Below are 18,154 nucleotides of genomic sequence, written 5' to 3'. Positions count from 1 at the left end.
AGTATACATATGTAAGTAGGAGAGATGGCCAGAGAGCGTTATTGGATTAAGTGTTAATTGATAGGCACGCGGAAGAGACTATTGGATGTTAATGTGCTGAGAGGTGCAACTGGAGGGATGTCTAATCATTATGTGGAGGTGAAGGTGAAGATTTGTACAGGTTTTCAGAAAAGAAGAGAGAATGTTGGGGTGAAGAGATTGGTGAGAGTAAGTGAGCTTGGGAAGGAGACTTGTGTGAGGAAGAAGTAGGAGAGACTGAGTGTAGAATGGAAAAAGGTGAGAACAGAGGACATAAGGGGAGTGGAGGAGGAATGGGATGTATTTAGGGAAGCAGTGATGGCTTGTGCAAAAGATGCTTGTGGCATGAGAAGCATGGGAGGTGGGCAGATTAGAAAGGGTAGTAAGTGGTGGGATGAAGAAGTAAGATTATTAGTGAAAGAGAAGAGAGAGGCGTTTGGACGATTTTTGCCGGGGAAATAATGCAAATGAGTGGGAGATGTATAAAAGAAAGAGGCAGGAGGTCAAGAGAAAGGTGCAAGAGGCAAAAAAGAGGGCAAATGAGAGTTGGGGTGAGAGTATCATTAAATTTTAGGAAGAATAAGATGTTTTGGAAGGAAGTAAATAAAATGTGTAAGACAAGGGAACAATGGGGACATTAGTGAAGGGGCTTATGGGGAGGTGATAAGTAGTGGTGATGTGAGAAGATGGAGTGAGTATTTTTAAGGTTTGTTGAATGTGTTTGATGATAGAGTGGCAGATATAGGGTGTTTTGGTCAAGGTGGTGTGCAAAGTGAGAGGGTTAGGGAGAATGATTTGGTAAACAGAGAAGAGGTAGAAAAAGCTTTGCAGAAGATGAAAGCCAGCAAGACTTTGGGTTTGGATGGTATTGCAGTGGAAGTTATTAAAAAAGGGGGTGACTGTATTGTTGACTGGTTGGTAAGGTTATTTAATGTATGTATGACTCATGGTGAGGTGCCTGAGGATTGGCGAAATGCTTGCATAGTGCCATTGTACAAAGGCAAAGGGGATAAAAGTGAGTGCTCAAATTATAGAGGTATAAGTTTGTTGAGTATTCCTGGTAAATTATATAGGAGGGTATTGATTGAGAGGGTGAAGGCATGTACAGAACATCAGATTGGGGAAGAGCAGTGTGGTTTCAGAAGTAGTAGATGATGTGTGGATCAGGTGTTTGCTTTGAAGAATGTATGTGAGAAATATTTAGAAAAGCAAATGGATTTGTATTTGGCATTTATGGATCTGGAAGAGGCATATGATGGAGTTGATTGAGGTGCTCTGTGGAAAGTATTAAGAATATATGGTGTGGGAGGCAAGTTGTTAGAAGCAGTGAAAAGTTTTTATTGAGGATGTAAGGCATGTGTATGAGTAGGAAGAGAGGAAAGTGATTGGTTCTCAGTGAATGTTGGTTTGCGGCAGGAGTGCATGATGTCTCCATGGTTGTTTAATTTGTTTATGGATGGGGTTGTTAGGGAGGTGAATGTAAGAGTTTTGGAAAGGGGCAAGTATGCAGTCTGTTGTGGATGAGAGAGCTTGGAAAGTGAGTCAGATGTTGTTCGCTGATGATACAGCGCTGGTGGCAGATTTGAGTGAGAAACTGGAGAAGCTGGTGACGGAGTTTGGTAAAGTGTTTGAAAGAAGAAAGCTAAGAGTAAATGTGAATAAGAGCAAGGTTATTAGGTACAGTAGGGTTGAGGGACAATTCAATTGGGAGGTAATTTTGAATGGAGAGAAACTGGAGGAAGTGAAGTGTTTTAGATATCTGGGAGTGGATTTCGCAGCAGATTGAACCATGGAATCGGAAGTGAATCATAGGGTGGGGGAGGGGGTGAAAGTTCTGGGAGCGTTGAAAAATGTTTGGAAGTCGAGAACGTCATCTTGGAAAGCAAAAATGGGTATGTTTGAAGGAATAGTGGTCCCAATAATGTTATATGGCTGCGAGGCATGGGCTATAGACAGAGTTGTGCAGAGGAGAGTGGATGTGCTGGAAATGAGATGTTTGAGGACAGTATGTGGTGTGAGGTGGTTTGATCGAGTAAGTAATGAAAGGGTAAGAGAGATGTGTGTAATAAAAAGTGTGGTTGAGAGAGCAGAAAAGGGTGTTTTGAAGTGGTTTGGTTACATGGAGAGAATGAGTGAAGAAAGATTGACAAAAAGGATATACGTGTCAGAGGTGGAGGGAACGAGGAGAAGTGGGAGACCAAATTGGAGGTGGAAAGATGGAGTGAAATAGATTTTGAGTGACTGGTGCCTGAACATGCAGGAGGGTGAAAGGCGTGCAAGGAATAGAGTGAATTGGAACGGTGTGGTATACCGGGGTCAACGTGCTGTCAGTGGATTGAACCAGGGCATGTGAAGCGTCTGGAGTAAACCATGGAAAGTTGTGTGGGGCCTAGATGTGGAAAGGGAGCTGTGGTTTCGGTGCATTGTACATGACAGCTAGAGACTGAATGTGAACGAATGTGGCCTTTGTTTCCTTTTCCTAGCGCTACCTCGCGCACATGAGGGGGTTGTCATTTCATGTATGGCGAGGTGGCGACTGGAATGAATAAGAGCAGACAGTATGAATTATGTACATGTGTATATATGTATATACGTGTGTGTGTATATATATGTATACGTTGACATGTGTAGGTATGTATATGTGCGTGTCTGGATGTCTATGTATATACATGTGTGTGTGGGTGGGTTGGGCCATTCTTTCGTGTTTCCTCTACTTACAGAGAAGAAAGGCAAGGGGATAAAGGTGAGTATTCAAACTACCCGGGTTTGTTGAGTCTACCTGTTGACTGTATGGAAGGGTATTGATTGAGAAGGTGAAGCATTTACAGATTATCAGATTAGGGAGGAGCATTGTGGTTTCAGAAACGATAGGAGATGTGTGGATCAGGTGTTTGCTTGAATAAAAGAATGTGAGAAATACTTCGAAAAAGAGAATGATATGTATGTGGCATTTATGGATCTGGTGAAATCATGTGTTAGGGTTGATAGAAATGTTGTATGGAAAGTCTTGATCATATATAGTGTGGAAGGAAAGCTACTTGGAGCAGTGAGAAGTTTTTATCAAGGGTGTAAGGTTTCTGTATGAGCAGGAAGAGAGTGAATGGTTCCAAGTGAAGGTTGGCCTGGTTTGTGGTAGGGATGTATGATGTCACTATGGTTGCTGAATTTGATAATGGATGGGATGATAGAGGAGGTGAATGTGAGAGTCATAGAGATGGGGTGAGTATGCAGTCTATGGGGAATGAGAGGGCCTGGGAAGTAAGTCAGTTGTTGTTTGCAGATGATACAGCACTGGAAGCAGATTCAAGTGAAAGACTGAGGTTGGTGACTGACTTTGGAAGAGTGTTTGAAAGGAGAAAGGTGAGAGTGAATATGAATAAAAGCAAGGTTATTAGTTTTAGCAGGTTTAAAGGACAAGTAAGTTGGATTATAAGTGTGAATTAAGAAAACTTGGAGGAAGTTAAATGTTTTAGATACCTGGAAATGGACATGGCAGCGAATGGAATCATGAAACTGGAGGTGAGTCATAGGTTGGGTGAGGGGACAAAAGTTCTGGGAGCCTGTGGAATGTGTGGAAAGAATGTTATCTGGGAGGACAAAACTGGGTATGTTTGAAGGAATGGTAGTCCCAACAATATTGTATGTATTTGAGGCATGGGATATAGATAAGATTGTGAAGGAGGGAGGGTGTATTGGCAATGAAATGTTTAGGACAATATGTGGTGTGAAGTGGTTTGATTAAGTAATGAAAGGTAAAGAGAGATGTGTGGTAGAAAAAGAGTATGGTTGAGAGAAAGCAGAAGGTGTGCTGAAATGGTATGGATATGTAAAAAAAGAGTGGGGAAAGTTTGACAAAGTTGATGTATGTGTCAGAAGTGGAGGGAACAGGGAGAATAGGGAGACCAAATTAGAGAAGGAAGAATGGAGTGAAAAAGATTTTAAGTGACTGCAGTCTGAATGTGCAGGAGGGTAAAAGACATGCATGGGATTGAGTGAATTAGAATGATGCAGTCAGTGGATTTAACCAGAGCATGTGAAGCATCCATAGTAAACCATGGAAAGGTCTGTGAGTCCTGGTTGTAAATAGGGAGCTGTGGTTTTGGTGCATTAAATATGACAGATAGAGAATGGATGTGAGCGGATGTGGCCTTTCTTTTTCTGTTCTTAGTGCTACCTCAGTCATGTGGGAAATGATGATCAAGTGTGAAAAAAAGGTAGCACTATGTACTTCTTATTACAATAAGTATTGCCCTATACTTTTTGTTGCAGGAAGTAGTATCATGTACTTTTTGATGCAGTAAATAGTACTATATACTGTTTGTTACATTAAGTAAAACCATGTACTCTTTATTACATTACAGTGTCTGGAAAAAATATTGTCCAACCCCCATGCATGTTCAGAGGAGATACACAGCAAAGGTTTATTGTGGATACAAGCATATGATGCTCTAAGGGTAAAATCATCATACATTTGGCTGCTGAGACTAGTGTGCCTCAGGCTGTCTTTGGGGAATGATACTATTCTAGATATATTCTTCCAGGCTGCCACTTCATTTTGGGAATTTTGCTTCAGGGCATTGCATTTCTTCCACCTGCTGCTTCAAGATGAATGACTTTTACCTTTCTAAGGAGGAGAAAGCTCAGATATTTACCCTGAAGTAAGAAATTGTGGGTACACATCAGATTTATAGTCGCACTGGGTGCTCAGAACATACGATCAGGTGGCTGCTTCCTGCAGTGCTGTGGGAAGTGTGTCATATTCACTCGTTTTCTAATGTTCACATGTCTTCACAGACAGCTTCTAGCATGTTTTAGAATATTTTACATTTTTACCTTGATATTGTATGTTTTTTATATTTTTCTTTCTGAAGCTCCATTTAAGTAATCTAGATGACCATTGAATGCCGCTATCTAGATCTTTAGTTTTAACCTGTTTCGGGACCCATATGGTGTTGATTTTCAGGTTATTTTCTTGAGGACCTTTATCACCCCCTAAGTGATCACCTAAGTGCTAGTAGTCAAAGTTCCTGACATTGTTTAGTCTCAAAAGATCCTGTTTCCAAATAGGCGAATCTGTTTATTGATCATAGCATATCTGAGGTTGTTTCTGTCATTACAAGATTTTAAAATGTTTACTGTATGAGATTTGAATCCTTTTATGTTGCCCCTTTTCAAGAGCTCAATTTATTGGATTTGTCTTCTTTTCAGTTGTCTCTCTGAGAATGAATAGAGATCTTCAAGTGTCAGCAAGGAACCACATTCTCTTGTGTGCCTAAGCTGTTCTACCCTTTTCTTTGAAGGACTGTTTTTATTTCGAACTAAAACTTTTTTCAGCCAATCCTGTTTGCTAGAGCCTTATCAGGAAATTACTTTCTTGCTATCCTTTGATGAGGAAGCTTCTTTTAAGGTGAGGAAGAAATAAGTATCTTCAGATAAGCCTTGATTATGTAGATGTTTACATTTTTCCTGTTGAGAAATTTCTTCTTACCATCCTCCTGTGTTGCTATGATCTCATTAGCTCATAGGACAACCAACCCTGGAGAGAAAAGTAAGTTTTGAAAAATGAAAAACTATTTCTCTTCAGGCAAGTAATTTTTCATTATTGCTTCCCATCCTACCTTCCCCTCTCTCTGAGAAATTCTCCTCTTTTCTGATGGTAGTGACTGTGATCTCCTTGTCTTGGGAATTATTAGGTGGTCTACCTGCATGGGGCAGCAACTGGCAGGAAGATGACATCACCCCTGGTGGTGGCAGCTGTTTGGACTGGTGTTCCAGAATGAGCTAGTGACAGGATTGTTGTTTGGGTGGTTTGCAAAGGGTGAGAGTTATAAACTTCACTGGAAAGGGAATGAAGGCTTCCAATACCCTAGAGATCAAATAAGATTCTCAATAGCTCATGGAACACAACCCAAGGAGAAATAGTTTTTCTTTCATCAGTACATGCTTTTTTTCACCACTAAAATTCATAGAGATTCCTTTTTTGATGCTGCATGTTTCTTTTCACTGTCTATATTCACTGTACCACACACCTCCATGACAGCCTCAAATAATGCATTCTTAAACTACCTTCACATCATCTCAATCTCATCTTGTATTTTTCTGGACTTAACCTTTCATTTAACTTCTCTGAGAAGTTAGGTTTCATACAACTTTAATGCTTTTATTCTTCTTGTTTATAATTCTCATTTCTATTCTTATACCATTTATAACAAAAGGCTAACCCACAGATGACTGTTATATGATAAGATAGACCCCCTCCTAACCATCTTATTTACTGTGTCATGCACTCTACCTTTCAAATTACCTCCTACCAGAAGTACAATTTTCATGCTTTTATCTTCCTCCTTTGGAGGGAAAAGCTGAATGTGCCAAAAGGTAGCAATGCATGGAGGACACAATGAAGATTATAAAGTACAAAAAAGAAAATTTGAAAGGATTGTATACATGGTTAATAGGTAGGTAAGTGAGGGTCCTTCAAAGAGAAATGAACAAAGATTAAAAGGAGAATACTAATTTAGTATGGAAGATAGCTCATAAAAGTAGAATAGTGGTTTATATAAAGAGTGGTAATGCATTAGACAAATGTGCAAAAATGCTAGCGCCTCAGTAAGAATCTCAAAGGAATAAGATTCCATAGCAGAGTTGACAGAATGTATGCTAAGGTAGTGATGGATTTATCTTAAAGGATAACGTAAACCCACTGTACTGGTGGATACTGTTAGCTTGACAGTCATAGTGTATGTTGACACCCTGTTAGTTAATTGTTAGTGTATGGTTAGATTCATTAATAGAAACTTATGGGATAGTATTCATTGTGATATCTTTCAGATATTTTAAGAACTGAATCAGTTTTGGTGAAATTTTACAGAATCTATGATAGCATGAGTGTCGGGCAAGAAGCACATGTTCTCAGTTTGCCCATATTTTGTGGTAGAATAGTATCCTTCTACATGTCAGAACAGATGTTTTATCCTCAGTGTTTTGTATATGAAAAACAGATGGAAGTCTTTTCTCTGTCAGAATATGTTCATGTTTATTTTCCAGGTTAGTTTTGTGTTATTAATCTGTTGTGATTTACTTCAGCTTGAGCTCTTTTGCTCAGTGAATCTGTTGCAGTTCATCTTTATTGCTCTACGGCTGGACAAATATATCAGATGGCCATGGGAGGTGAGTCATGAGTCAGTTTCATAACCATGAAGTTTCAGAGTTTCCTGATCATAAAATTTGGGTTAACCTGGGTCCTAAAGTTTAGGGTAAAGGGTAACCAAGTGGCAAGTGGCCTGTTAAGGGAGAGGCATCATAGGCTAAGAAGCAGCTCTAGAGTTCTTTAGTTATGGAGACTGTTACCATGGCCACCCCTTTGAGGGAGTTCCAATTGGAACAGACATCAGAGATATATATAGATAGACTAACACTTTCTAAATTTAGGTCCATGTGAATCACAGAGTTCAAGTTCAGCCATGCAAGAGTTTATTGTAGTTTGGACCAATGTTTGCTTTCAAGGGGGAATCAGAATGATGTATGTTTAGATGAAAAGAAGATATATGGCAGATGACATTCTGAATACTTAAAGACTAAGTTCTGCTATGTGCTTTGTTTTTCTGTAAGTAGTACCATGTACTTTTTATTGTAGTTAGTAAGGACACACTTTTTACTGCAATAAGAAGTACCCTGCACTTTTAACTGCAGTTAGGGGTACCCTGCACTTTTCAATGCAATAAAGAGTACTGTGCACTTTTTACTCTATAAGGAGTATCCTGCGCTTTTTAAAACAATAAGGAGTATCCTGCACTTTTTACTGCAACAAGGAGTATCCTGCACTTTTTACTGCAATAAGGAGTATCCTGCACTTTTTACTGCAACAAGGAGTATCCTGCACTTTTTACTGCAATAAGGAGTACCCTGCAGTTTTTACTGCAATAAGGAGTACCCTGCACTTTTTACTGCGGTAAGGAGTATCCTGCACTTTTTACTGCAATAAGGAGTACCCTGCACTTTTTACTGCAATAAGGAGTATCCTGCACTTTTTACTGCGGTAAGGAGTATCCTGCACTTTTTACTGCAATAAGGAGTACCCTGCACTTTTTACTGCGGTAAGGAGTATCCTGCACTTTTTACTGCAATAAGGAGTACCCTGCACTTTTTACTGCGGTAAGGAGTATCCTGCACTTTTTACTGCAATAAGGAGTACCCTGCACTTTTTAAGGCAATAAGGAGTATCCTGCACTTTTTACTGCAGTAAGGAGTATCCTGCACTTTTTACTGCAATAAGGAGTACCCTGCACTTTTTACTGCAATAAGGAGTATCCTGCACTTTTTACTGCGGTAAGGAGTATCCTGCACTTTTTACTGCAATAAGGAGTATCCTGCACTTTTTACTGCAATAAGGAGTACCCTGCACTTTTTAGTGCAATAAGGAGTATCCTGCACTTTTTACTGCAATAAGGAGTACCCTGCACTTTTTACTGCGGTAAGGAGTATCCTGCACTTTTTACTGCAATAAGGAGTATCCTGCACTTTTTACTGCAATAAGGAGTATCCTGCACTTTTTACTGCAATAAGGAGTATCCTACACTTTTTAAGGTAATAAAGAATACCCTTCACTTTTTACTGCAATAAGGAGTATCCTGCACTTTTTACTGCAATAAGGAGTATCCTGCACTTTTTAAGGCAATAAAGAATACCCTGCACTTTTTACTGCAATAAGGAGTATCCTGCACTTTTTAAGGCAATAAGGAGTATCCTGCACTTTTTACTGCAATAAGGGGTATCCTGCACTTTTTACTGCAATAAGGAGTATCCTGCACTTTTAAAGGCAATAAAGAATACCCTTCACTTTTTACTGCAATAAGGAGTATCCTGCACTTTTTACTGCAATAAGGAGTATCCTGCACTTTTTACTGCAATAAGGAGTATCCTGCACTTTTTACTGCAATAAGGAGTATCCTGCACTTTTTACTGCAATAAGGAGTATCCAGCACTTTTTAAGGCAATAAGGAGTATCCTGAACTTTTTACTGCAATAAGGAGTATCCTGCACTTTTTACTGCAATAAGGAGTATCCTGCACTTTTTACTGCAATAAGGAGTATCCTGCACTTTTTACTGCAATAAGGAGTACCCTGCACTTTTTACTGCAATAAGGAGCATCCTGCACTTTTTACTGCAATAAGGAGTATCCTGCACTTTTTACTGCAATAAGGAGTATCCTGCACTTTTTAAGGCAATAAAGAATACCCTGCACTTTTTACTGCATTAAGGAGTATCCTGCACTTTTTACTGCAATAAGGAGTATCCTGCACTTTTTACTGCAATAAGGAGTATCCTGCACTTTTTAAGGCAATAAGGAGTATTGTGGTGTTGTGGTGTGAGGTGGTTTGATCGAGTAAGTAATGTAAGGGTAAGAGAGATGTGTGGAAATAAAAAGAGCGTGGTTGAGAGAGCAGAAGAGGGTGTTTTGAAATGGTTTGGTCTCATGGAGAGAATGAGTGAGGAAAGATTGACCAAGAGGATATATGTGTCGGAGGTGGAGGGAACGAGGAGAAGAGGGAGACCAAATTGGAGGTGGAAAGATGGAGTGAAAAAGATTTTGTGTGATTGGGGCCTGAACATGCAGGAGGGTGAAAGGAGGGCAAGGAATAGAGTGAATTGGAGCGATGTGGTATACCAGGGTTGACGTGCTGTCAGTGGATTGAATCAAGGCATGTGAAGCGTCTGGGGTAAACCATGGAAAGCTGTGTAGGTATGTATATTTGCGTGTGTGGACGTATGTATATGCATGTGTATGGGGGTGGGTTGGGCCATTTCTTTCGTCTGTTTCCTTGCGCTACCTCGCAAACGCGGGAGACAGCGACAAAGCAAAAAAAAAAAAAAAAAAAAAAGGAGTATCCTGCACTTTTTACTGCAATCAGGAGTATCCTGCACTTTTTACTGCAATAAGGAGTATCCAGCACTTTTTAAGGCAATAAGGAGTATCCTGCACTTTTTACTGCAATAAGGAGTATCCTGCACTTTTTACTGCAATAAGGAGTATCCAGCACTTTTTACTGCAATAAGGAGTATCCAGCACTTTTTAAGGCAATAAGGAGTATCCTGCACTTTTTACTGCAATAAGGAGTATCCTGCACTTTTTACTGCAATAAGGAGTATCCAGCACTTTTTACTGCAATAAGGAGTATCCTGCACTTTTTACTGCAATAAGGAGTATCCAGCACTTTTTAAGGCAATAAGGAGTATCTTGCACTTTTTACTGCAATAAGGAGTATCCTGCACTTTTTACTGCAATAAGGAGTATCCAGCACTTTTTAAGGCAATAAGGAGTATCCTGCACTTTTTACTGCAATAAAGAGTAACCTCCTGTACTCTCCTGTGTGAGGAAGTACCAGGAGAGACTGAGTACAGAATGGAAAAAGGTGAGAACAATGGAAGTAAGGGGAGTGGGGGAGGAATGGGATGTATTTAGGGAATCAGTGATGGATTGTGCAAAAGATGCTTGTGGCATGAGAAGAGTGGGAGGTGGGTTGATTAGAAAGGGTAGTGAGTGGTGGGATGAAGAAGTGAGAGTATTAGTGAAAGAGAAGAGAGAGGCATTTGGACGATTTTTGCAGGGAAAAAATGCAATTGAGTGGGAAATGTATAAAAGAAAGAGACAGGAGGTCAAGAGAAAGGTGCAAGAGGTGAAAAAAAGGGCAAATGAGAGTTGGGGTGAGAGAGTATCATTAAATTTTAGGGAGAATAAAAAGATGTTCTGGAAGGAGGTAAATAAAGTGCGTAAGACAAGGGAGCAAATGGGAACTTCAGTGAAGGGCGCAAATGGGGAGGTGATAACAAGTAGTGGTGATGTGAGAAGGAGATGGAGTGAGTATTTTGAAGGTTTGTTGAATGTGTTTGATGATAGAGTGGCAGATATAGGGTGTTTTGGTCGAGGTGGTGTGCAAAGTGAGAGGGTTAGGGAAAATGATTTGGTAAACAGAGAAGAGGTAGTGAAAGCTTTGCGGAAGATGAAAGCCGGCAAGGCAGCAGGTTTGGATGGTATTGCAGTGGAATTTATTAAAAAAGGGGGTGACTGTATTGTTGACTGGTTGGTAAGGTTATTTAATGTATGTATGACTCATGGTGAGGTGCATGAGGATTGGCGGAATGCGTGCATAGTGCTATTGTACAAAGGCAAAGGGGATAAGAGTGAGTGCTCAAATTACAGAGGTATAAGTTTGTTGAGTATTCCTGGTAAATTATATGGGAGGGTATTGATTGAGAGGGTGAAGGCATGTACAGAGCATCAGATTGGGGAAGAGCAGTGTGGTTTCAGAAGTGGTAGAGGATGTGTGGATCAGGTGTTTGCTTTGAAGAATGTATGTGAGAAATACTTAGAAAAGCAAATGGATTTGTATGTAGCATTTATGGATCTGGAGAAGGCATATGATAGAGTTGATAGAGATGCTCTGTGGAAGGTATTAAGAATATATGGTGTGGGAGGAAAGTTGTTAGAAGCAGTGAAAAGTTTTTATTGAGGATGTAAGGCATGTGTATGTGTAGGAAGAGAGGAAAGTGATTGGTTCTCAGTGAATGTAGGTTTGTGGCAGGGGTGTGTGATGTCTCCATGGTTGTTTAATTTGTTTATGGATGGGGTTGTTAGGGAGGTAAATGTAAGAGTTTTGGAAAGAGGGGCAAGTATGAAGTCTGTTGGGGATGAGAGAGCTTGGGAAGTGAGTTAGTTGTTGTTCGCTGATGATACAGCGCTGGTGGCTGATTCATGTGAGAAACTGCAGAAGCTGGTGACTGAGTTTGGTAAAGTGTGTGGAAGAAGAAAGTTAAGAGTAAATGTGAATAAGAGCAAGGTTATTAGGTACAGTAGGGTTGAGGGTCAAGTCAATTGGGAGGTGAGTTTGAATGGAGAAAAACTGGAGGAAGTGAAGTGTTTTAGATATCTGGGAGTGGATCTGGCAGCGGATGGAACCATGGAAGCGGAAGTGGATCATAGGGTGGGGGAGGGGGCGAAAATTCTTGGGGCCTTGAAGAATGTGTGGAAGTCGAGAACATTATCTCGGAAAGCAAAGATGGGTATGTTTGAAGGAATAGTGGTTCCAACAATGTTGTATGGTTGCGAGGCGTAGGCTATGGATAGAGTTGTGCGCAGGAGGATGGATGTGCTGGAAATGAGATGTTTGAGGACAATGTGTGGTGTGAGGTGGTTTGATCGAGTGAGTAACGTAAGGGTAAGAGAGATGTGTGGAAATAAAAAGAGCGTGGTTGAGAGAGCAGAAGAGGGTGTTTTGAAGTGGTTTGGGCACATGGAGAGAATGAGTGAGGAAAGATTGACCAAGAGGATATATGTGTCGGAGGTGGAGGGAACGAGGAGAAGAGGGAGACCAAATTGGAGGTGGAAAGATGGAGTGAAAAAGATTTTGTGTGATCGGGGCCTGAACATGCAGGAGGGTGAAAGGAGGGCAAGGAATAGAGTAAATTGGAGCGATGTGGTATACCGGGGTTGACGTGCTGTCAGTGGATTGAATCAAGGCATGTGAAGCGTCTGGGGTAAACCATGGAAAGCTGTGTAGGTATGTATATTTGCGTGTGTGGACGTATGTATATACATGTGTATGGGGGGGGGTTGGGCCATTTCTTTCGTCTGTTTCCTTGCGCTACCTCGCAAACGCGGGAGACAGCGACAAAGTATAATAAAAAAAAAAAAAATAAAGAGTACCCTGCACTTTTTACTGCAATAAGGAGTACCCTGCACTTTTTAAGGCAATAAGGAGTATCCTGCACTTTTTACTGCAATAAGGAGTATCCTGCACTTTTTACTGCAATAAGGAGTATCCTGCACTTTTTACTGCAATAAGGAGTACCCTGCACTTTTTACTGCAATAAGGAGTATCTTGCACTTTTTACTGCAATAAGGAGTATCCAGCACTTTTTACTGCAATAAGGAGTATCCAGCACTTTTTAAGGCAATAAGGAGTATCCTGCACTTTTTACTGCAGTAAGGAACACCCTGCACTTTTTAAGGCAATAAAGAGTACCCTGCCCTTTTTACTGCAATAAGGAGTATCCTGCACTTTTTACTGCAATAAGGAGTACCCTGCACTTTTTACTGCAATAAGGAGTATCCTGCACTTTTTAAGGCAATAAGGAGTATCCTGCACTTTTTGCTGCAATAAGGAGCACCCTGCACTTTTTACTGCAATAAGGAGTACCCTGCACTTTTTATTGCAATGAGTATCCTGCACTTTTTACTGCAATAAGGAGTATCCTGCACTTTTTAAGGCAATAAGGAGTATCTTGCACTTTTTGCTGCAATAAGGAGTACCCTGCACTTTTTACTGCAATAAGGAGTACCCTGCACTTTTTACTGCAATAAGGAGTATCTTGCACTTTTTACTGCAATAAGGAGTATCTTGCACTTTTACTGCAATAAGGAGTACCCTGCACTTTTTACTGCAATAAGTAGTATCCTGCACTTTTTACTGCAATAAGGAGTACCTTGCACTTTTTAAGGCAATAAAGAATACCCTGCACTTTTTACTGCAATAAGGAGTATCTTGCACTTTTTACTGCAATAAGGAGTATCTTGCACTTTTACTGCAATAAGGAGTACCCTGCACTTTTTACTGCAATAAGTAGTATCCTGCACTTTTTACTGCAATAAGGAGTACCTTGCACTTTTTAAGGCAATAAAGAATACCCTGCACTTTTTACTGCAATAAGGAGTATCCTGCACTTTTTAAGGCAATAAGGAGTATCCTGCACTTTTTACTGCAATAAGGAGTATCCTGCACTTTTTAAGGCAATAAGGAGTACCCTGCACTTTTTAAGGCAATAAGGAGTATCCTGCATTTTTTACTGCAGTAAGGAGTATCCTGTACTTTTTGCTGCAGCATGTGGTACTATGTACTTTTTATTACAATGAGTTTTGGAATATACTTTTTATTGCAGTATGTACTACCATGTACTGTTTAATGCAGTAAATAGTACCATGTACTCTTTATTATTATAAAGTGTTTGCAAAAAACATTGCCCAGCTCCTATGTATTTTCAAAGGAGATACATGGCTAAGATTTGATTGTGGGTACAAGCATATGACCCTCTGAGGGTGAAATCATCATGCTTCTGGTTGTTGAGACTAGTGTTTCTAACAGTGTGAGCACCGGCAACCCACCTCATTGTGCACCAGGCCTTCTTGAGAAACAATATTCTATATATACTTTTTTAGGCTGCCACTTCATTATGGAAATTTTGCTCAGGGCACTGTATTTCTTCCACCTATGCTTCAAAGTGATTGGGTCTTCCCTTTCCAAAGAGGAAAAAGCCTAAATTCTTGCCTGGAAACAGGAAAATGTGGGTACACTTGAGATTTCTAAGTGCAGTGGGCACTCAGAACCTATGATCAGAGGGCTGCTTCCTGCAGCACTTCATTAGTGCCTCACCCTATTCAGGAGATCAAGACCCTGTAGACTCAAACATGACCTACAATACTTTAGGAACCTTACCCACTCCATCCCTAGACATCTGCAGATGGTAATGAAAGCCAAAGGAGAGATGACAAAGTACTGAATTGTAAGTGTGACATCACCTTTGAAAATGTTTGGAGAGGCAGACAAGATTTTTGGCAGATACTGTAAGTAGTACCATTACATAATACCTTGTACTTTTTATTACAAGAAGTTGTACCTTGTACTTTTTATTGCAAGAAGTTGCACCATGAACTCTTTATTACAATAAGGAGCATCATGTATTTTTATTACCATATATGTAGTACTGTGCAGTTTTTATATCGCCATCTTTACCAACTGTTTTCTTGATGTGTCATTCAGACTCATGTAGAATATTTTGGCACTTTTTCATGTACAGTGAACCTCTCTTCTGATGGACAAATTGCAGGGAAGGGTGTTCCATTAGAAGTTTAATTCCATTTTGTCCCAGATTTTTCAAAGAAATATGAATAAATGAAAATTTTAAGAATCAGATGAAAAGTTGGCTGATTTCTCAATTCTGAAGGTGCTCAGGGAATAGCAAAGACTACTCTGAGTCAGAGTGAAATAGCTCAAGGATAACTTGAATCACCTTTTGGTCAGAAATGGAATGTGCTTGAGGTGCAGGATACTCTACTCATGCTCATGATGCTCATTTTCAGTTTTTCAGCAATGCTGCAGTTTTTCATTGACTGCTTAGCACATGCAACACTGAGAACATTTTTATATGCCATGATTTGATAAAGAAAAAGTCTTTAACCATAAAAAAAATCACTGCAGTTGCACAAGAACACAGGTACTGAATTTGTTTATGTTTTGACTAAGCAAATGCTTATCTCAGACTGGCAGGTAGTGACCAAGCTGTCTTGTTTCCTCTTGAAGTTTATACTTATATTTCTTTATAGGTGTAAAAGTAAGAAAACTAGTATTGTACTGTTTAACTAAATATTTCTTTATAGGTGTAAAAGTAAGAAAACTAGTATTGTGCTGTTTAACTAACAATAGTTAGATAGCACAATACTAGTTGTCTTACTTTTCAAAGTAAAACTACATGTGTGCAGAGAAGAAACTGCATGGTAGTGAAAAAAAGTACAAATGCACTAAGGTGATGCACAACAGGTTCTCACATGTTCTGATCCCCAGCATCTGGAACCAAGGTTGGAAACTAACAGACTGTTGTGTTATGTCCCAGACTCATTCATATGGGTCCATACTTTACCTTCATAAAAAAAGATTTCTGATGTAACATAGTTTTATAGAATTTTTTGTTAGGTTCCAAATGTAGTCTGGTTGGGTCCAGAAGGTTCATGGGAAACTGAATTTTGATGTGCTGAAGTTAGTTACAATGGGGTTTTACTGTATTACTGTTGGTTCTTTGAGACTTGACTAATTAAATTGAAGTGACTAGAGCGTTCAGGAAAGATTTTACGTGTGCAATCCTGTTCTGAAAGTAGGTGACATGAAATATGAACAGAGAGTGTAAACTCATGACACATGGTACTAGTAACAGCAGCTGATAATGTTACATAGTTTGCTTTGAATTTACATCCCTTAAGCCTATCGTGCATGGACTCGTTTTATATTTTAATCACAGACAGCCTACACTATTATTTAGGTTGTTTTATTGTGCCTTTTAGATCTTATTCCAGGATTATCCTGTACATCACCAATTAGATTAGGTTCAGATATCAAAATGTTTTAAAAGCATCCTAAAGCTAGTCTTCATTTTAACACTTTTTAGATTGTGTTTGTGCCAGCTTGGATACTGATGTGTGTCTCCGTGGTGGCTGTGCTTTACTCTATCATATTTGCTGGTGTCCTGCTGCGAATGCCCGATGTAAACCCTGATCGACGTCGCACTTCCATGAACTCTGCCATAGGTTACACCTGCCTTGTGGCTCCACTGCTTATTTTTCTAGTGAGAAATTTGATATTCGGGGTTACAAGCTTTCTTTATCTTGCATTATGTAGTAGAATATGTGTAATGAGAATCAGATGGTGAAATCATTGTTTTGCAATTTATATTCAACAAACAAGTGAAATGATGAGACATAACTTTTGAAATCTGTAATGTAATGGATAGGTTGTGGTTATGCCATGGAAATAAGTTCAGTTCTTTGTTCTAAGCATTGTTGGTCAGTATTATACTTATCCTTGTTTTACTCTAAGCTGACTATAGTTGCTGAATATTTTAAGGGATACAAACAAAAATATCTGGATTATTGTTATTAAAGGTTTTGAGATTCCATGTATTGTAGTTTTAGGAATTTTCATTCCAGACTCTGCAAGTTTCAAGTTTTTCTGTTCATAAACGGGAACAAAGAATGGCCTCTTTTGCTCACATCCACACTGTAGTTATTGTGTGTAATGCACTAAAACCAGAGCCAACATACATAGTCAAACCCCACAGACCATTTCATGGTTTCCACTGGCTCGTTCATATTCCCTGGTTCAGCACATTGACATTACATCTCCTGAATGTTTAGAATTAAGTAACCCAAAGCCTCTTTCACTCTATCTTTCCATCTCTGACTCGGTCTTTCCCTTCCCCTTCCTCCCTCTGCCTCTTGACATATACACCCTCTTAGTCAGTATCTCTTCACTTATCCTCTCAATGTGACCAAACCATTTCAGCATCCAGGTCAGCTTTCTCACTGACACTCTGTTACTGTCACACTATCATTTCTTACATAATCAACCTTGTTCATTCTATATATAGTCTGGCATTGTATCTCCAACACCAGTCTTTGCTATTTTTTTTCCATTTAGACCCCAAGACTTGCACTCATACAGCATCATTGAGAGTACTATACCATCAAATATACCTATCTTTTTTGTCACAGACAGTGACCTGTCCAGCACATTTCTCAATGCACTTAAGACCTTTGCTCTCCTTTCCCACCCTGTGATTTACTTCATCTCCCATAGTTCCACTCACTGTCATGTTCACTCTTTGATATCTAAAGTGCTCCATTCCCCTAGTTTCTTCCCAATCAAATTCACACTGAAGTCAACTTGTCTCTATATATCTATCTTTATCTCTGATGCCTGTTCCAATTGGAACTCCCTCAAAGGGGTGGCTATGACAATAGAGTCACCATAACTAGTGAATTCCATTGATGCTTCTTAGTCTTTAGTGCCTCACTCTTAACAGGCCAGTGGCAGAGGGCAACTCTAGCACAGTGTTTGCTAAGGCTCCTACCTAATGTTCCTACTGACTACTTCTATCTAATGCTCTGACCAACTATTTCTCCTTTATACTCCTGCTTAAATGTTCGTACCTACTACTTCTATCTGCTGCTCATACCAATTGTTAAAAAGAATTAATTCCACTACATTGAGTACCATACCAATTCCTCCATTAAGAATTACTTCTTTATAACTTTGGCACTACATTTGTATTAGCTGTATATTGAAATTGTATGCTTTTGTCAATGAAACAATTCCTTTTGTGTTAATAATGTACACAAGTGAATATATCTAATATACTTAAATATATCTGCTACATGCAGAATGTTAAACACTAAACATCATGACATTGATAATCATGTTTCATGTGTTTCATCTCCATAACCATTATATTACATGATAACCCACCTACCAGTATAGTTTGGTACATCACAAAAACACAGCCATCTTAAATGAGGAGGCACTAGACATTATATTG

The 18,154-nt window shown here is 39.5% G+C and overlaps 1 protein-coding gene across 14 annotated transcripts in view; it reads left to right on the top strand.

Moving 5' to 3' along the window:
- LOC139756234 (transmembrane protein 185A-like) overlaps positions 1-18,154 on the top strand; it is a 59,648-nt gene that overhangs the window by 20,531 nt on the left and 20,963 nt on the right. For 12 of the 14 annotated variants that reach the window (XM_071675397.1, XM_071675394.1, XM_071675395.1 and 9 more), the window contains 2 exons: positions 7,102-7,185; positions 16,229-16,405. In XM_071675397.1, the coding sequence (XP_071531498.1) occupies positions 7,102-7,185; positions 16,229-16,405 (261 nt within the window). The remainder of the gene's footprint in view (positions 1-7,101; positions 7,186-16,228; positions 16,406-18,154) is intronic. The other 2 variants (XM_071675407.1, XM_071675408.1) reach the window with 2 other exon arrangements.

This window comes from Panulirus ornatus, chromosome 21 (assembly GCF_036320965.1).
Source record: "Panulirus ornatus isolate Po-2019 chromosome 21, ASM3632096v1, whole genome shotgun sequence".
NCBI lineage: Eukaryota > Metazoa > Arthropoda > Malacostraca > Decapoda > Palinuridae > Panulirus > Panulirus ornatus.
Note: the sequence above shows the minus strand (reverse complement) of the source record. Positions and strands in the feature narration are given on the sequence as shown.